We start from the raw sequence: 15,734 nt of genomic DNA, 5'->3' as shown, positions 1-15,734 counted from the left end.
GGCAGCTTCATCCTTGCATTCTTCTCATTTTACACTGTCAAGCTCTCCCCAAAGCTCTTTGTACTAGTTAAGATTCCACGCGTGACTTTCCTTGAAGACTCAAACTGGCCACCTATTTTATAAAACACGTTTTTTCATTGCAGGGTTCATTGCTTTGCCCTCAGCTGCTAACGTCCCTCACACTGACACGGCTCCTTAATAAGAAACTCGCTTTTCTTTATGTGTATAACACACTGCATGTTTGATGCTGTTGTGCAGCGTTTAAACATCTACAAAAGCAGCTGATATGTTATGGATGTGAGTGGAGCCATGCTGGAGATAGCTACGTTGTCACTGCAGTGAGGGATCCGCAAAGCTGTCATGTTCTTCATAGAGTTTCTTGAACCGTCAGGGATTCCAGATCTTTTTAGGCTTTGCCCTCTGTCTTCTACAAATAAAGCCAAATGTTTCAGAACACACGAAGCTGATTTTTGCAGTTAACACCTTTTGGATGTTATGTTGCAGTCTCTGTGTGGTGCAAAGTACAATTAAATCTTCTCTTTTGCCAGTGGTGAACAAAAAGTCATCTTGAATTTAACAAGATGCTGCATATGGCCTTTGTTGTATCTTCATCAATCTGAGTGGCTTGCGGTAGAAGTCTTGAACTGGCAAGAGCTGCGCTGCTTGATCGTACGTTTGTACTTACTTGCCTAATTGCAGCAAAACAGTTTTCACCTGGTGGATCTGATCCATTTAAATTCACGTTCCAGGTCTTCATGACCAAGGAGAACCTTTATTTGTAGAGCAAGAGCCGTGAGTTCTTCTTTTTCCTTCCGCAGGACAAGCAGGAGGACTTAAAGAAGACTATTTTGGAGGGCATAGAGCCGGGCAAGCATCAGGTGAGGTTGGCCTTTGATGCTTGTAAGCTGCAGCCTCAGGATACAAGCTAATGACAAGCATGGCTTTAACGCATCTCAGTTTCTTAAAAAAATACGAAGACTTGCCGTGTAGACCGGACAGGCCATCTTTGTCCTGCGTTTTCCCTTCCTTTGGGTTTTCTGAAACCCTGTTGAAAACAAAGATGAAAAGTTTAGTTTTCAGGTGCCTCTGAAATACGACTTCGCTCCATGGCTCAGGGAGGTTATCTGGGACAATTAGGTTGATGACTGTTAGAATACCATACTTCTGGTGGTGGCAAAGTGGCATAGTGTTAAAAGCCGTATTGTTTGGCTATTGTTTTGCTTCGAAAAGCTTGTGTCTAAATCATTTTGCTTAGAATAACATTAGGATTTCCGGTAAATATTCACTGTTGTCATGGATGAGAGAAACTGGTTAAAAAATTGAAGAGAGCAACCAGCCCTTTGAAAATGCAGGTTTTGTTCTAGAATTTTTAAATAACATACAACGTTGGAAACAAACTCGTAGTGAATAATACTTGGCAACCGTGAACATTTGTGAACCAAGGAGAACAATGCAGAGGGAGAGCCCCTTTTGTAGCAGATCTTGGAATTGCCTGAAACAGAACTCAAAATTAAGACTAAATAAATATCGATTATCGTCAAAAGATGCTTCTGTTTGACACTGCTTTCGCTCTACTTTCTGAAGTATTGATTTGTCTATGAAGGAAAAAATTGTTATTGTCCAGAATCTCATCTCCTTTTTGAGTCCCAGTGGAAAAGGTGCAGATAATGTGAACTCCCACCTGATTTGGGTAATACTCTCGCTTTGCCCGTTTCCTTCCAATCCGGTACCCAAACCTACAGAAAATTCTTCTCAAGTGTTCTTTCTATTGAAGCAGAATTAGCAGGAAAGCACATCGCTCAAGTGTGTAGAGACGGGCTTTTCTAGTCAAAACTGGCATAGGTGTTCTCCTTTCTATCTCTTTCTGATCGTACTATCTGCGCTGGTTCTCAGCATGGGAACAGTGAGGAGAGGCAGAATGTTGTGCTGAGTCCTGCAGTGCAGAGAGCTTGGGAAATTGGCTTTGGAGATGAGTACTCCCTGCTAGTTTCTGTTCTTACGAAATAAGCATTTGCATGTATTTCGTATTAATACAAGGAAGAAGCACATTGGAAGCTGAGAGGGGCTGCTTCTGGACAGCTTTCCTGTTCTCTGTGCTGATTTTGATTATCCACTGCAGCTAAAAGAAATGTCTTTGAAATTCATGGCCATTCCAGGTGAAAGAATGGATGCAAGTAGGCAAAGGCACCACACTGGATCAGCATATTTTGGCTTATTTGGATGCTTACCCTTAAAGCTTGAGTTGACCCTATCTGCTGACCTTTATTAGGTCTAAGTAGAGTGGTGAAATCAGAATTAATTTCATCTTAAAATATGCATTTCTGTCTTCCACTGTGAAAAATACCATCACAACGCAGTAACTTTTGAAGATCTACAGCAGGTGGGCACACAAATGGTTTAGTTTGGCCAGACTGATGACGTGTGTTGTACTGCAAGTGTTTGATAATAGTTGAGTATCAAGTTCTGCCTGCTTGATGAAGTGACAGTTGGTTATGCTGGGCAGAAGAGCGGCATTGCATTTAAATGAGGCAGCCCCCTGACATCCATGGGTAAGATTTCAACTGTGAAGTCTGTTAGGAATAGAGTATGTTGCAAATAATGCTGTCTTTCTGTTAGTTATCAGAAATGCTACATCTGAATGCAATATAGGATGGCTTTTCGCTATCTTGACTATAGCTAAGATGACTGAAAAATAAACGTTGCTTCTTTGCTGCATCAGTGGGGATGTAGGAATGTGTATTAGATTGTTTGGGCAGTAATGTCCTGGCCCTGCTCAGTGAGTGAAGTGGTGTTCAATAGTTCCTTGCATCCATAGCTGCTTTGTGAGTGATTTGCCACCAGTATTAAGGGTTTACTGTACATAAGGTGAACAGCAGCATCTGGCTTTTTATGATCTCTTGGCAGCGGCTGAGGCAGGAAAATCTGTGCCAAATACCAAAGTAAGCGTCAGAGCTCAAGGGCATGCTACTAATTCTTGCACGTCATTGGGCCACATACTAACACAATTAGCTTTAGATGTCCTGCAAATATTTCTGATATGCAGACAATCCAAAAGTATGCATGTATTTACTGACAGCTAAGCACTCCCCTGGGAGTGGAATCTCCTTGTTTTTTAAAAAACAAACAACCAACCACACCAAAACCAAAAATGGCGACTTCAGTAGCAAGTCTATAAGGCTCCATATCTGCCATATCTCACAGAATCCCAGAATGTCAGGGGTTGGAAGGACCCTGGAAAGCTCATCCAGTGCAATCCCCCCGTGGAGCAGGAACACCCAGCTGAGGTTCCACAGGAAGGTGTCCAGGCGGGTTTGAATGTCTGCAGAGAAGGAGACTCCACAACCCCCCTGGGCAGCCTGGGCCAGGCTCTGACACCCTCACCAGGAACAAGTTTCTTCTCAAATTTAAGTGCAATCTCATGTGTTCCGGTTTGAACCCATTACCCCTTGTCCTATCACTGATTGTCACCGAGAAGAGCCTGGCTCCATCCTCCTGACACTCACCCTTTATATATCTGTAAACATTAATGAGGTCACCCCTCAGTCTCCTCTTCTCCAGCTCCAGAGCCCCAGCTCCCTCAGCCTTTCCTCACACAGGAGATGCTCCACTCCCTCCATCATCTTTGTTGCCCTGCGCTGGACTCTCTCCAGCAGTTCCTTGTCCTTCTGGAACTGAGGGGCCACAACTGGACACAATATTCCAGGTGTGGTCTCCCCAGGGCAGAGTAGAGGGGCAGGAGAACCTCTCTGACCTACTGACCACCCCCTTCTAACCCACCCCAGCTACCATTGGCCTTCCTGGCCACAAGTGCACAGTGCTGGCTCTGCATTTGTGCATTATGCTACCAAGTAAGCAAAGAAATCAGAGAACAAATATAGAGTTTAAACATGTGTTAAAGTGGTGTGCAATAATACAAAGTTTTTATGAAGGCTCAGGAGCAGAGTGTTTCTGCTCTTTCCAAAGCACACAGGAGAGGGGTACTGCAACCTTCATTGTGGCAAAGCATCGTTTTGTATTTTCTCCAATAGAATATCCAGTCAAGAGATTTCTTCCTTGAGTGTATCAATAGAAAGCTAAGTTAAGGTGCAGATTGCAACTAAGGCAAGCCATACGTCGAAGGACATATGCAGAGTTTTCAGGAATACTGAAACTGTGAAGGAGTTGATTCGTTCTGTCAAATCTATCCTTGTCCTTTTATGTCTGTAACTATCAGCATCATTCACTGTCGGTACTAAATGTTAACTGTCACTGGTAGGTGTATAGGCAATTCCAGAAGGAAATAGTGAAATTAGAGCTTAGCTTCCCAGGTATTTAATTAAAAAAAACCCCACAATTCTAATATATTATTGATCAGACTGAATATTCAAAGCACAAATACAAGTGCTCCCAGGAAGAGGATGTTGCTGTGGGAGGGTTGATGTGTATTAGTCAGCATTCTTTGTGGGATTGATCATGTCTACATAGCAGGCAAATTTTCTAGTTCTGTAACTTCCCTAATGCAGTTGTATGCAACCACATCTTTCCAGTCTTTGGAAACTTTTTAAATTAGCAAATTGTTCTTTTTACTCGTTCCTTTCTTGTTTGTTTGTATCATCCTTTTGTCTCCTTTCTGCTTTTTTGTCCAACCCTCTTACTCAGAGACATGTGGTGACCTGCAGGGGTTTGTCTCATGTTTATTGCTGATTTTGTTCAGGGTGCTAAGTATGTTTTCTGCACTTCAGCCGTTATTGCCGCGTTAAAGGTCTGGCGTGCAGTGTGTAACAGCTCTCGGAACTGTTGCACATCAGTTCATAGTTATTTGTATACTTGCTGATGCCGGATGATACTTGTGTTAAATAGTCATCCCTTCTTGAGGAGGAATCAAGATGTTACTGTTCCCAAGTATGTTATGAACACTAAACAAAAAAGGGGTATGTAAGTAGGGAAGCTTCATTGTGTGCTAACAGTATGGATGTGGCCTTAATGCTTTTTGACTCTGCAATGTAATTCGGTATTTAAGGTAACGTGAAAATTGATTCCAGTCCATTCGTATTGATTACAGACAGCTTATAAGATAGATGTTCTGCTGATACAGGTAATTCTGGCCCATCATGAGATGGTTCAACAGCTGAAAAATTGTCCAAGTTTTGCCCATTTATTTACACCTGTTGTTTCTTCTTTACAATAGGAACATGAATCTGAAGGTGGGAGAACCCCGCTAATGAAGGCTGCGCGAGCTGGTCATTTATGCACTGTGCAATTCCTTATTAGCAAAGGTAAAATACTAGTTTAAGGGATTTAAAACCTTAAAATGCCACTTAAAAATAATGCATGTGTGTGGTCCTTCAAAATCAATCTGGTTATGTGTATATGAGCGTTTGTCAAATGGTTAAGGGTTTTTTGAATTTCATTTAGCTCATGAGGAAACAAATCACAAAATACTTTGCTTGTTACTTTTCCTACTGTTGTACAGATTAGTAAATAGATTGGAAGTACAGCAAATATTTTCAGTTTCTTAAAATGAACTCCCTTCTTCAGAAGAAACAGATCTTCAATTACTGTCTGAAACAATACAAATTGCACCATGATAAGTGCTTAGAATGAAAATGTACAAGTTGTACTTTGTACACTGCACGTGTTCCCTCTTCCCACTTAGGAGACCCGCTGTTACTGTCATTGCTGCCGCGGTTTTACAAGACGAGGAGAATGATGTGTAGAAACCACCCGTTATCCAAAATTCCCTGCTTTTACCCCAGAAGCGTGTAGGAATTAGGAAGATCAGAAAAGTTTTCTCTCTGTTCCAGAAAATACTCGTTGATACTTTCTTTTAAAAATAATTTCCTCGTCTTTAATTCCGAGATATCTTCTCTTTCTAGGTGCCAATGTGAACAGGGCTACAGCCAATAATGACCACACGGTGGTGTCACTGGCCTGTGCAGGAGGTCACCTGGCAGTGGTTGAGCTCCTTCTGGCTCACGGTGCAGATCCCACTCATCGGCTCAAGGTATTCGCTTAAAACCACGCATTTATCATAGCTACCGAAAGAATCGCGTTGTTGATTTAGTAGATTAATAAACGCGCAATTTTAAATGGTCTAATTCATATTTTACATGCTGCACCAGGTAGCAAAATTCATCTTTTTGTTTCTGAAATATCACTTCAGGATGGCTCAACAATGCTCATTGAAGCTGCCAAAGGAGGACATACAAATGTTGTTTCGTACTTGCTGGATTACCCAAACAATGTTCTGTCGGTTCCTGCAGCAGACCTGTCTCAGCTCACACCTCCATCTCAGGATCAGTCTCAGGTAAGGCAAAAGGAAGTTTTATTTAAGTATCACCATCGACGTTGCAAAGAAGCAATTCCTCACTAGTTAAATTCTGAAGCCAATTTAGACATGAACACAGACAGCAGAAAGAGTTTTTAAAAGTCTCCGTGTTTGGAAATGGTAGAGAGTGAGCAAGTGGATTGGTCCTGTCCGCAGTGTCCTGAAGAGCGTGTGCACTGTGTCCCCTTTTCTGCTCCCTAGACAGGGTACTCCCAAACCTGGCTCTCAGAAGAAGTTGTTATTGTTGCATTTTGTTTCCACAGTTCCAAACGCTTGTGACAGCGCTGCTCAAATATTGTTGCTGGTTTTGGTTGTTATACCAAAGCTGAGATACTGTGTAAATTTAGAATTTTGCTGGCTGGGCAGATAGCTTTCCAGTGGAATTAGTTGATTAAAAGCCTAAAGATGTTAACAGTTTTCTAGCCTACGCAGCCCAGGATTTTGTAAAGAGCAACATAGTTAACATCGACATATTATTCACAATAAACCAGCATGGGACAGGTCATACCAAGAGGCAGCATAGCATACGGAGTTTGGGACAAGTGCAGTGGAGGTCTGCTGGAGAAACGGGTCTTTGTTTTACCACTTCAAGTCTGGACCATTCCAAAGTTGTTTAGGTTTTTTTGGTTGTGGGGGTTTTGCTTGCTTTAATCTGAGCGTGTGTCTGTGACTTTGTTTGAAGGTTCCACGTGTACCGGTGCATACGCTCGCTATGGTTGTACCTCCCCAGGAGCCTGACAGGACCCCTCAAGAGAACTCGCCACCTCTCTTGGGAGTGGTGAAAGGTTAGTATGTGCTGTTCAGAGAATATACACCAGTTGGAAACTGATAGGCTGGGGACAGTTTTATTAGAGCTTATGCATAGTATAGTCCACTTCATCAGTTCTTGAATACCTCTAATGACGTAGGACTTAAAAGCATTCTATGTAGTGTATAGGTTTTGCTTGTTTTCTTGCATTCTACAGCATAGGAACACTAGTTATTCTAATTTTATTATTTTTATTCTAATTTATTAGAATTGTGCTTATTCTGATTTTTTTAGAAGAAAATGATTGTGGTAACTGCCATAGTGCAGACTGATAAAAACCACCACACCTAGAGTTTATTAATGTTAACTTTTGAATACTGTATGGTGGTCATGTAGAATAGCTGCAACTGTATTATCCATGAACTCGATACATCAACGGTTTTCTGTTCCTGCAGTAGTGATGCAGTCATGTGGGCACTGCAAAATGCCAATGCAGATCTGCTGACAGGAGAATTTTTCTTGTATTAGTACCAACGCTTTTGCAAGTAATTATAACATTGGGGTTTTTGCTTTGAACATGGTTGAACTGACTGGTTAAAAATGTTTGCAGTCATTAAATGGTGAATTTAGCAGTTCTTTCCCAGCTGTGGGTTCTGTAAGGAATTTTTCATGTCTGCTAAGTCACCCCAGAAAGAGAAGCAGCTTCTCAAGTAGAAAGTTACAAACTGCAGCTCGTATTGATTTACAGTTTTGGATGGGGATGTTAAAGGTTATAGTATCCAAAGCTCTACTAGCTAGCTTTACTTAATTCCTTTATTCTGGAAATGCTCCGTGCTTCCTAAAACAAGCAAACAGAAAAAGCCCAGGGGCACCAATGAAGAGAGAAAAAAATCGTGTACTGAATGGTGTGGCATATATGCCGTGTGTGACTCCTCAAATGCACTTTTTGTATCATTTTCCTAGGGTGTGCAACCCTTGATATTTGGGATTTCATAAAAATGAGTACCAAACAAGTGAAAAGAATATGCAGCTTCTAGTTCAAATATATACCAGTACGTGTGCCCTTACAATTAACTATTAGTATTGCGAAGTGCGTTAGTGTTCTGGAAGAACGTTTTGTGACGCACGGGAAATCAATGGGAGATTAGTTGACTAAGGTTATAAGGTTAAAGTCTCATTATTTTAGTTGATCGTAGTTTCGGAAAAAAATTAAAACCACCTCATTGCAAATGTCAGCGCATATTCTAGGCATGTTTTTAGCAGTACCGTGTTGTCGGAACTGGCACAGAGACTCAGGACAAAGCTCACATGTGATATGTTGTAAGAGGTGTAGCAGTCCGGAATGTGGCACTGGGCTGATGAAGCATTCCTGAAAACTCTATGTGCAAAGCTCTTGTGTATCTTAAATTTTTAGGGGAAAAACGGTATTTTTGTCACAAACACCGTGTGGTCATTGTAGTGATACCACTCTGCTATTTTAACTGCAATAGAGTTAGTGTTCTTTGCCGAACTGCCATTCTGAACTTGTTATACACACGTGGCTTTAATGTACCAGAGTTTCATCATTAGACTTCTTGGGAGATGAGGGGCAAAAGAGGATGCGAATAAAAACGTGTGCATTATTTCCATGGTTGGGGGGAGCAGTCTTAAGTTCTTATGTAACAAAACTGTTTATCCTGGGGAAGACAAATTTCTCGCCTTCGCAGTTAGAAGTAGCCCCTGAGTCTTTGTACTAACTCTGAACTACTTGGAAGGAGCAGAGGAGCAATAGTAATGCAATAGTAACAGCTTGTTTCCTGAAGAGTTCTTGGCAAATCAAGTGTAAAACTAGAATGCACTTGTTTGTTATTGTTATGATTGAAATATGGTGTGAGGTTTCTCAAGAGGAATTTACGGTCTGCTTTTGAATTACTTCATTATTCTTCAGTAAAGTAAGAAGGCTCACAGAGTACTTGCCATTTGAATAATTACTTTGGCAAAGGATTTCATATCAATGTTTAGCAACTGAAAAGAGAAATGTTTCAGAGCTGATGGTGGATCAAGAGAGACTCAGATAAAGGTGATATGCAAAGATAGTAACCTCCTAAAGAGCTGCAGAAAAATCAGGGGAAAGAAGCAGCAGAATTAGTTCACGAGACTGAACAGAACTCAACTCATGCTTAGGAAGGGTTATGTTTAGTGGACTGCATTTAGCATGTGTCTGTTGTGTCCATGCAAAAGTGAAATCCCAGTGAAGTTCATCTCTTTGTGCTTTTGTGGGGAGAGACAGAAGGTCTGTTCCTTCCTTCACGTCTTGCACGTGCTGCTGCCCTTGCTTGAACACGGTCGGGATTGCTCGACAGCAGTTCTGATGCAGCAACTGCACAGCCTTTTGGCTACAAAAAACCAACGTGCCATTTCTGCAGGGGCAGCAGGTCCCTCTGCTTGGCACTGCGGGGGTGTGTGCACATACGCAGGCACATCGCAAGAAGAGCCAGAGGCCACGGATGCATTTGCAAAGAGCAAGTTTTATTTTAGTTACCTCTCTACTGGGGGATCTCCGAAGCCACACCTGAGCTCCCAGGCAGAGGTGACACAAACGGGGACGCAGGCGCTGGTCAGTTCAGCCCTGCTGGAAGATCGCTGGGCCTGCTGAGCTCGCCTGTATTTCAAGGCTTCAGGCAGGCGCAGCCTCCCGCTCTATCTCACAACAAAGCAGGAATCTCAGGCACAGTGATAAGGTGCCCAGAGTTTCTCCCAGACCTGTGTTATCTAACACAGAGCTTCTACTCATCAAGCACACAAGGTCAGTAAGACAATTAGTGTGATGTGTGTGCTTTTTCTACAGACAGGTGCAAGTCACTTGAGCGTATTTACATTTAACTAACCTCCTCGCCAAATCTTCCGCTATATCCCCATACAGGGGGCTGCAAAGCGCAGGGGCTGTGCTGCAGCTTCCACTGCCCCTGCAGCGAGGGCTCTCGGTGCCCCGCACGTGGGATGCTCCAAAGGAATGCTGCTGGGCAATCAGCTGCTGTCATAGTGTTGCTGTTGATAATATTGGCTAGTTTGGAAATGTTTATCAATATGGAAAGGGCGAGTGTCAGGAGGATGGGGCCAGGCTCTTCCTGGTGACAACGAATGGTAGGATAATGGGTACAAACTGGAACACAGGAGGTTCTACTTTAAGATGAGAAGAAACTTGTTCCTGGTGAGGGTGGCAGAGCCTGGCCCAGGCTGCCCAGGGAGGTTGTGGAGTCTCCTCCTCTGCAGACATTCAAACCCGCCTGGACACCTTCCTGTGGAACCTCAGCTGGGTGTTCCTGCTCCATGGGGGGATTGCACTGGATGAGCTTTCCAGGTCCCTTCCAAGCCCTGACACTCTGTGACTCTGTGTGCATCGGGTCCCCTGGAGCGAGGGCTCTGGGTGCTCAGCACATGGGATGCTCCAGAGGAATGCTGTTGGGTTGCTTCAGGCAATCAGCCAGTTTAAGAGTGTTGCGGTTGGTAATCTTGTCTAGTTTGGCAATGCAAGCTGATGTTTAGTTAGTGTGGGATCTGAAGCTCCTAGCAGTATTTGTGATTCTGCCTTAGTCTTTCGCAGAGTCTGAAGCCATGGCATGGTTTTAGGACATTATTGAAAACCAACATGCTAGCGTGACAAGGGGATGCTCAGGGAGTCTGTGGAAAGCAGCAGGGTTGTTTTCTGAGTCAAAATATTTGAACTACATAAGGTGTTTTTAAGCATATCAAAATGTAGTCTGGTTTTGGAGGCTGTGGTATCAGTTGTTTTGTAAGTTTTTCTCCAGATTTGCTCTACTTCATAGGTTATCTGAAATTCTCCTTGCAAATGAACTAATTGACCTTGACTGAATACTTAAAGCCTATCAACATGCTGTGATAAGACTTCTCCAGTGTTGTTTTGCAGTGGGCAGTATCTTGCAGCGTGTCTCAGTTGGGGTGCATGTGTTTTACAATTCCACAAGACCCAGTAGACTTAAGCTGTGCATGTGGAAGCTGCCTTGGATCCCTGGGAAGGATCAGAGTTCCCTTGAACTTGTAGCATTTTTGGAATCTGTAAGCTCTTAAAGTTAGACCTTCAGTATATGGTATCCCCTGCATCCCTGAAAAACAAACTCCACATAGATTCAATAGCTACAAATTCAGTGCATATTTTAACTTCACTATCTGACTTTTATGCTTCACACTGAGTGTTATACTGCCAGAGATCTCACACATTGTATGATTTAAATGAAAAGGGTTAACAAGAACTGGTAAGATTATATCGTTCTCGTTGAGCTCAAGGCATTAAAAAAGCAAGCTGATATTCTTGCTTTTCCATTCAGACTTCTCCACTGCACAGTCCAGCTACCTGTTCATTATTTCATGGACTTTACCATCCTCTGATTAACTCTTCCTGTTTCCTCCGTGTGTTCTCCCTGGGTCGGCAACTGACCCCGTTATCAGGGATGAGTTACCGAGCGAAACGCAAAGGTCCATGCCTCATGGCTTTCTAACTTTGCTACTCTTTGTTTAGTGGACTTCAAGATTTGTTACTTTTTTATGCAAATAGTTAGCAGTGCAGGCAGATAATTGAAAACCAAGACGTGTAGGTCCCCAAGAGCACAAGCAGATACAGATCTTTTCACGGTCGTTTGTGCAATTCCGCTCTTGTGAAGCTTCAGTCACCTGCTTGCCACCGACTAATTTAATTACATCTTGGCAATTTTCCAGTTATTGGCTCTCAAGCCACCAGAAGAGACTTGGGAGGAAGACTAGGACTGCAAAGTAATTCTTGAATGTCAGAAAAACGAGTTAAGTTTGACTTGATTTCAGCCAGGTTAACCATTGCCTCTTGGATATCATTGCACCTCTTCCCTGTGAGTTTTCCATGGAAATAGTTGCAGGAGTGATAAAGATTGGCAAAAATACTGCCAATACATAGTGAAAATGCCAGCGCAGCTGATCTTTCAGCCCTCCACAAATAGTTCTGTGCTTTATAAAGAAGAATGAAGTATGTATTAAACCCAATGTAACAGATGAATTTACTTAGGACAAGTAGGCTACTTCTTTGTTGTCCAATTAGCCAGATTATGTAAAATTGTACTTCGCATTTGTGCGTGAATGGATTGCCCGATTGTTACCTTGGTTCTTGTAGCTGAATTTCTTACTGATATGAATCACAGCTAAACACAGAATTTTCATGAAAATCCAATATTGAGCTCACCTTATTGTTGTTAAGCCTGGTGAATTTAAATTGCTGACTGCAAATCTAACTCTCTACTTCCAAGTCAAATCAGATTTTTAAAGAACTCTAAAGTGCAAGAGCAGTGGACAAGCAATTCTGTTAACAAAGTGCAAAGATCTTAGGACAGATTGATGCTTCCTAACATTTGCCTTTCGGGAAGTGAGGAACAGGTTGAGTCTGGTTTCGTTGGTTGGCTGGTTTGTGTTGGGTGATTTTGTGTTGCCTTTGTTTTTTAAGTTCTAGGTAATATTACCTATCGGGGTGACATGGTGATTCACACAGATTTATATATGTCGTGGTTTAACCTGAGCTGGCAGTGCAACCACACCGGCTGCTCATTCACCCCCTCTCTGGGTCCCCCAAATAGGGGTGAGAATCGAAAGGGAAAAACTTGGATTGAGATAAACACAGTTTAATAAAATAACAAAATACTAATACACTACTAGTAAAAATACATATAAAATAGAAAGAAAAGATAGTCAAGGCAATTCCTTAGAACTCTGTCCCAGCAAACAGCACCTGATCCCAACAGCTGATCCCAGAGAGAGAAAAGAGGAAAACAAGGAAAAAGGCAGAAAGGCTCAGAGGCCTCTGTAAAATGGTAGAAAGCTGAACTAAACATCCTGAACCGAACTGCCCCCGCTGCTCCAGAGAGAGCGAGAGAGAAAGGGGCCAGAAACTGGAAAGCCCCACTCTTAATTAATTAGCATGATGCTAATGGACTGGAATACTCTAATTGGTCCGTCTGGATGTCAGTCAAGCTCTGCCCCCTTCTCACACCTGTGGGCAAAGCACTCAGACCAGAGCAATTCAAAGCATCAACTCTGTGCTGGGGTGTTCTCTCTTGTTCTCAAATCAAGTCTGAACAATGACCATGCTCTCAAAAAAAAGGTTTCTGACTGCATGAAGAAAATTAATCCATTTTCAGTCAAACCAGCACAATCTACTGGGTTTTGGTTGCAGCAGAGCTGGTGGATTTAAATATAGAAACTTACATTACACAGCTGAACTTTTTTCTTGCTGCCATTTTTTGTGTTTCTGGAAAAATTACTTTTGAATGTAATGTTGTGGGTTTTGATCCACTCTTATTTATTTTTTTTTTAATAGCTCTAGAAATTAGGGAGTTGTCAGCAAGTCCCAGAATTTCATCTAATAAAAAGTAAAGTATAATATAACTGTCTGAAGTGGTGACCAAGATGAAAGCCGCTAAGCTGAAATGCATCTTTCGTTGACAGAAACTTCCTGAAGAGCACAAGAAATTATAAAAACAATTTTTAATTTTCCAAAAAGACCTTAAAAATAATGATTTTTTTTTTTTTTTAGCCTTTTGTGGCTTGCTCTAAAATACAACAGATATCTGTCCTTGCAAATTCATCAGCTAGTGAATTTAGGGTAAGATCAGAACCAGGCTTTGTTTAAGCAGGAAGATTACTGATCATCTTCATGTTTCTTGGACATATCTCAGTCCTCAGTCTTGCGGAGGACAACACAGGTACCCGCCTGTGCTACTGCTCTGAAGTACGAGGCTGTCGTTTGGGTATTAGCAAATGGAGGTGACACATCTAACAACACCGTCACTGGGGTCAAGAAGCTGGTTTTATTTTGGACTGGTAGCATCTCACCTTTGCTGATCTATTAATTGTGAAAGGGGCAGATAAATCACTTCTTTCCCGGGAGAAGATGACAGCCTATGCATTAGAGGTAAGGGCTAGAAGAGCAAGGGTCTCGAGAATCATAAGCACTCGGGATGAAATGCGGTGTCAGACTTGTTCATAGGCAGCAATCCTAAAAAGAGAGAATGTGTTTTAAGCAAATTGAAGTTAGAAGAGGCTTAGGAGAGCCACCTGAAGACAAGAACATTCCTCTTCCAAACTTTTGCTCACAGTGTCTAGGACCTTTACATGTTACTTGCAGCCAGAAGGCATTAAAAACTGGTAATGACATCCTCTCTACATATTATTATGTGCTCCAGAGACTAAGAGTGGTGCTTGGAGGAGGCTTGTCTGGGTAAAGACATGGTTGCAACTCAGGTTCTTAGGAGATTATCTACAGCAAACAGGAAAAGTACAGGAGATTTCCATAGGAACCATTCACCTGCCATGTCTTGGAGAGAATTGGAAGTCAGAGAAGGGAATTAGAAGTCAGAGAAATAGATGGGAAGCTGCGTTTGTGCACAGTCGGTCTTACCCTGACACGTGTGTTGCTCAGAAAAGCGTCTGAAGACACATGCGTGCTCTGCAGGAATGGTGGTGGAGGCCGAGCTGGTCAGGTTAGCGACCAGGACCTGGGGGAATACGGAAATATGAATAAAAGAGCGATTGATGCTACTGTTCACAAAATAAATTGGGCAGCAGTCGTTACCTTACTCTCTGGCTTCCCTGGCATACCCATAACCACTGTGGCTTTTCTATCAACCAAACAATTCTTTGTCCTGTAATAGTGATTACCTGATGGCCGGTGGTATTTGTGTAGCAATATCTGGTTTTCATTGATCCTCAGTCTTCACTTGATACTAAAGAAGTCTTCTAAAGGTGGCCAGAACAGTAGCTTTAGAGGATAGATTGACTACTGAATATTGCTAGGTTCATTTTGCAGAAGGTTGGTTGTGTAGAAGGTTGATGCTCCACCAAAAAAGTAAATGAAAAAAATAGGGTAGGGGGAAGAAGAGTTGATGTAACTATGATCTGGCCTGTGATTGGATTTTTAAGTCTTACTGCACTTCCATATTTCAAAAGTGAACGTATAAAGTAGTGTCTTGTTCATAATTATTCACTAAAATGGTCACAGTATTTTTCAGGATATTGTAATATACAAGGTATTTGGATAAAACAGGAAATTACTACTTTTAAATACTTCCAACATTATTAAATTACAGTGCTTACGTATTTGAAGCTACCAACAGCATCTTCTCTACCTCTGGTCTGACCCGACTGTTCAGGTGTGAGTGTCAGGTTTAGCAGATCTTTCTTCCTACCCCCTGTCCTCTTCCAGCGTCCCCAAGATTACAGTTTGCAACTATTTTCTAGTATGGAAAGGCATATCTGGAACCTAACAAACTGCCCTGCCAACTAATTAGAAGCTGATTAAAGTAACTCTCCGCACCTCTTGTGGAAGGTGAGAGCCCAGCTCCTAACTTGTTGGTTCCTAATGCCTGTCTGCCCACTCCAGGTCTCAATATGAGGCTGTACTTCTGCTCTTCACTCTGTCTTGTCCTTGGAGAAAAGCTTTGCTCTGAGAGGTGTGTTTTCTGCCCAGGTGGGGCTGAATTGAGAGGGACAATATTAGTACTTTATTATCTGGAGGCTTTTTGAACTGCAGCTTTTCTTTGCTACAGAGTGATGGAAGCCGTCTAGAGCTGCAAGGTCATGGGAAGGCTTTGTGTTGGGAGGGAGGCGATAGATCGGTAACCTTAGGAAAGACATTAAACAGAGCAGTGCGAAGGATTCCCATCT

General features: G+C 42.3%; 1 protein-coding gene across 10 annotated transcripts in view; it reads left to right on the top strand.

Annotated features, from left to right (window-relative positions):
• The window catches only part of ANKHD1 (ankyrin repeat and KH domain containing 1), a 115,445-nt gene that overhangs the window by 58,636 nt on the left and 41,075 nt on the right, over positions 1-15,734 (top strand). For all 10 annotated transcript variants that reach the window (XM_071814838.1, XM_071814837.1, XM_071814835.1 and 7 more), the window contains exons 11-14: positions 5,168-5,255; positions 5,856-5,983; positions 6,143-6,286; positions 6,990-7,092. In XM_071814838.1, coding sequence (XP_071670939.1) covers positions 5,168-5,255; positions 5,856-5,983; positions 6,143-6,286; positions 6,990-7,092 — 463 coding nt within the window. The remainder of the gene's footprint in view (positions 1-5,167; positions 5,256-5,855; positions 5,984-6,142; positions 6,287-6,989; positions 7,093-15,734) is intronic.

The sequence above is a fragment of the Patagioenas fasciata genome, chromosome 14 (assembly GCF_037038585.1).
Source record: "Patagioenas fasciata isolate bPatFas1 chromosome 14, bPatFas1.hap1, whole genome shotgun sequence".
Lineage (NCBI taxonomy): Eukaryota > Metazoa > Chordata > Aves > Columbiformes > Columbidae > Patagioenas > Patagioenas fasciata.
Note: the sequence above shows the minus strand (reverse complement) of the source record. Positions and strands in the feature narration are given on the sequence as shown.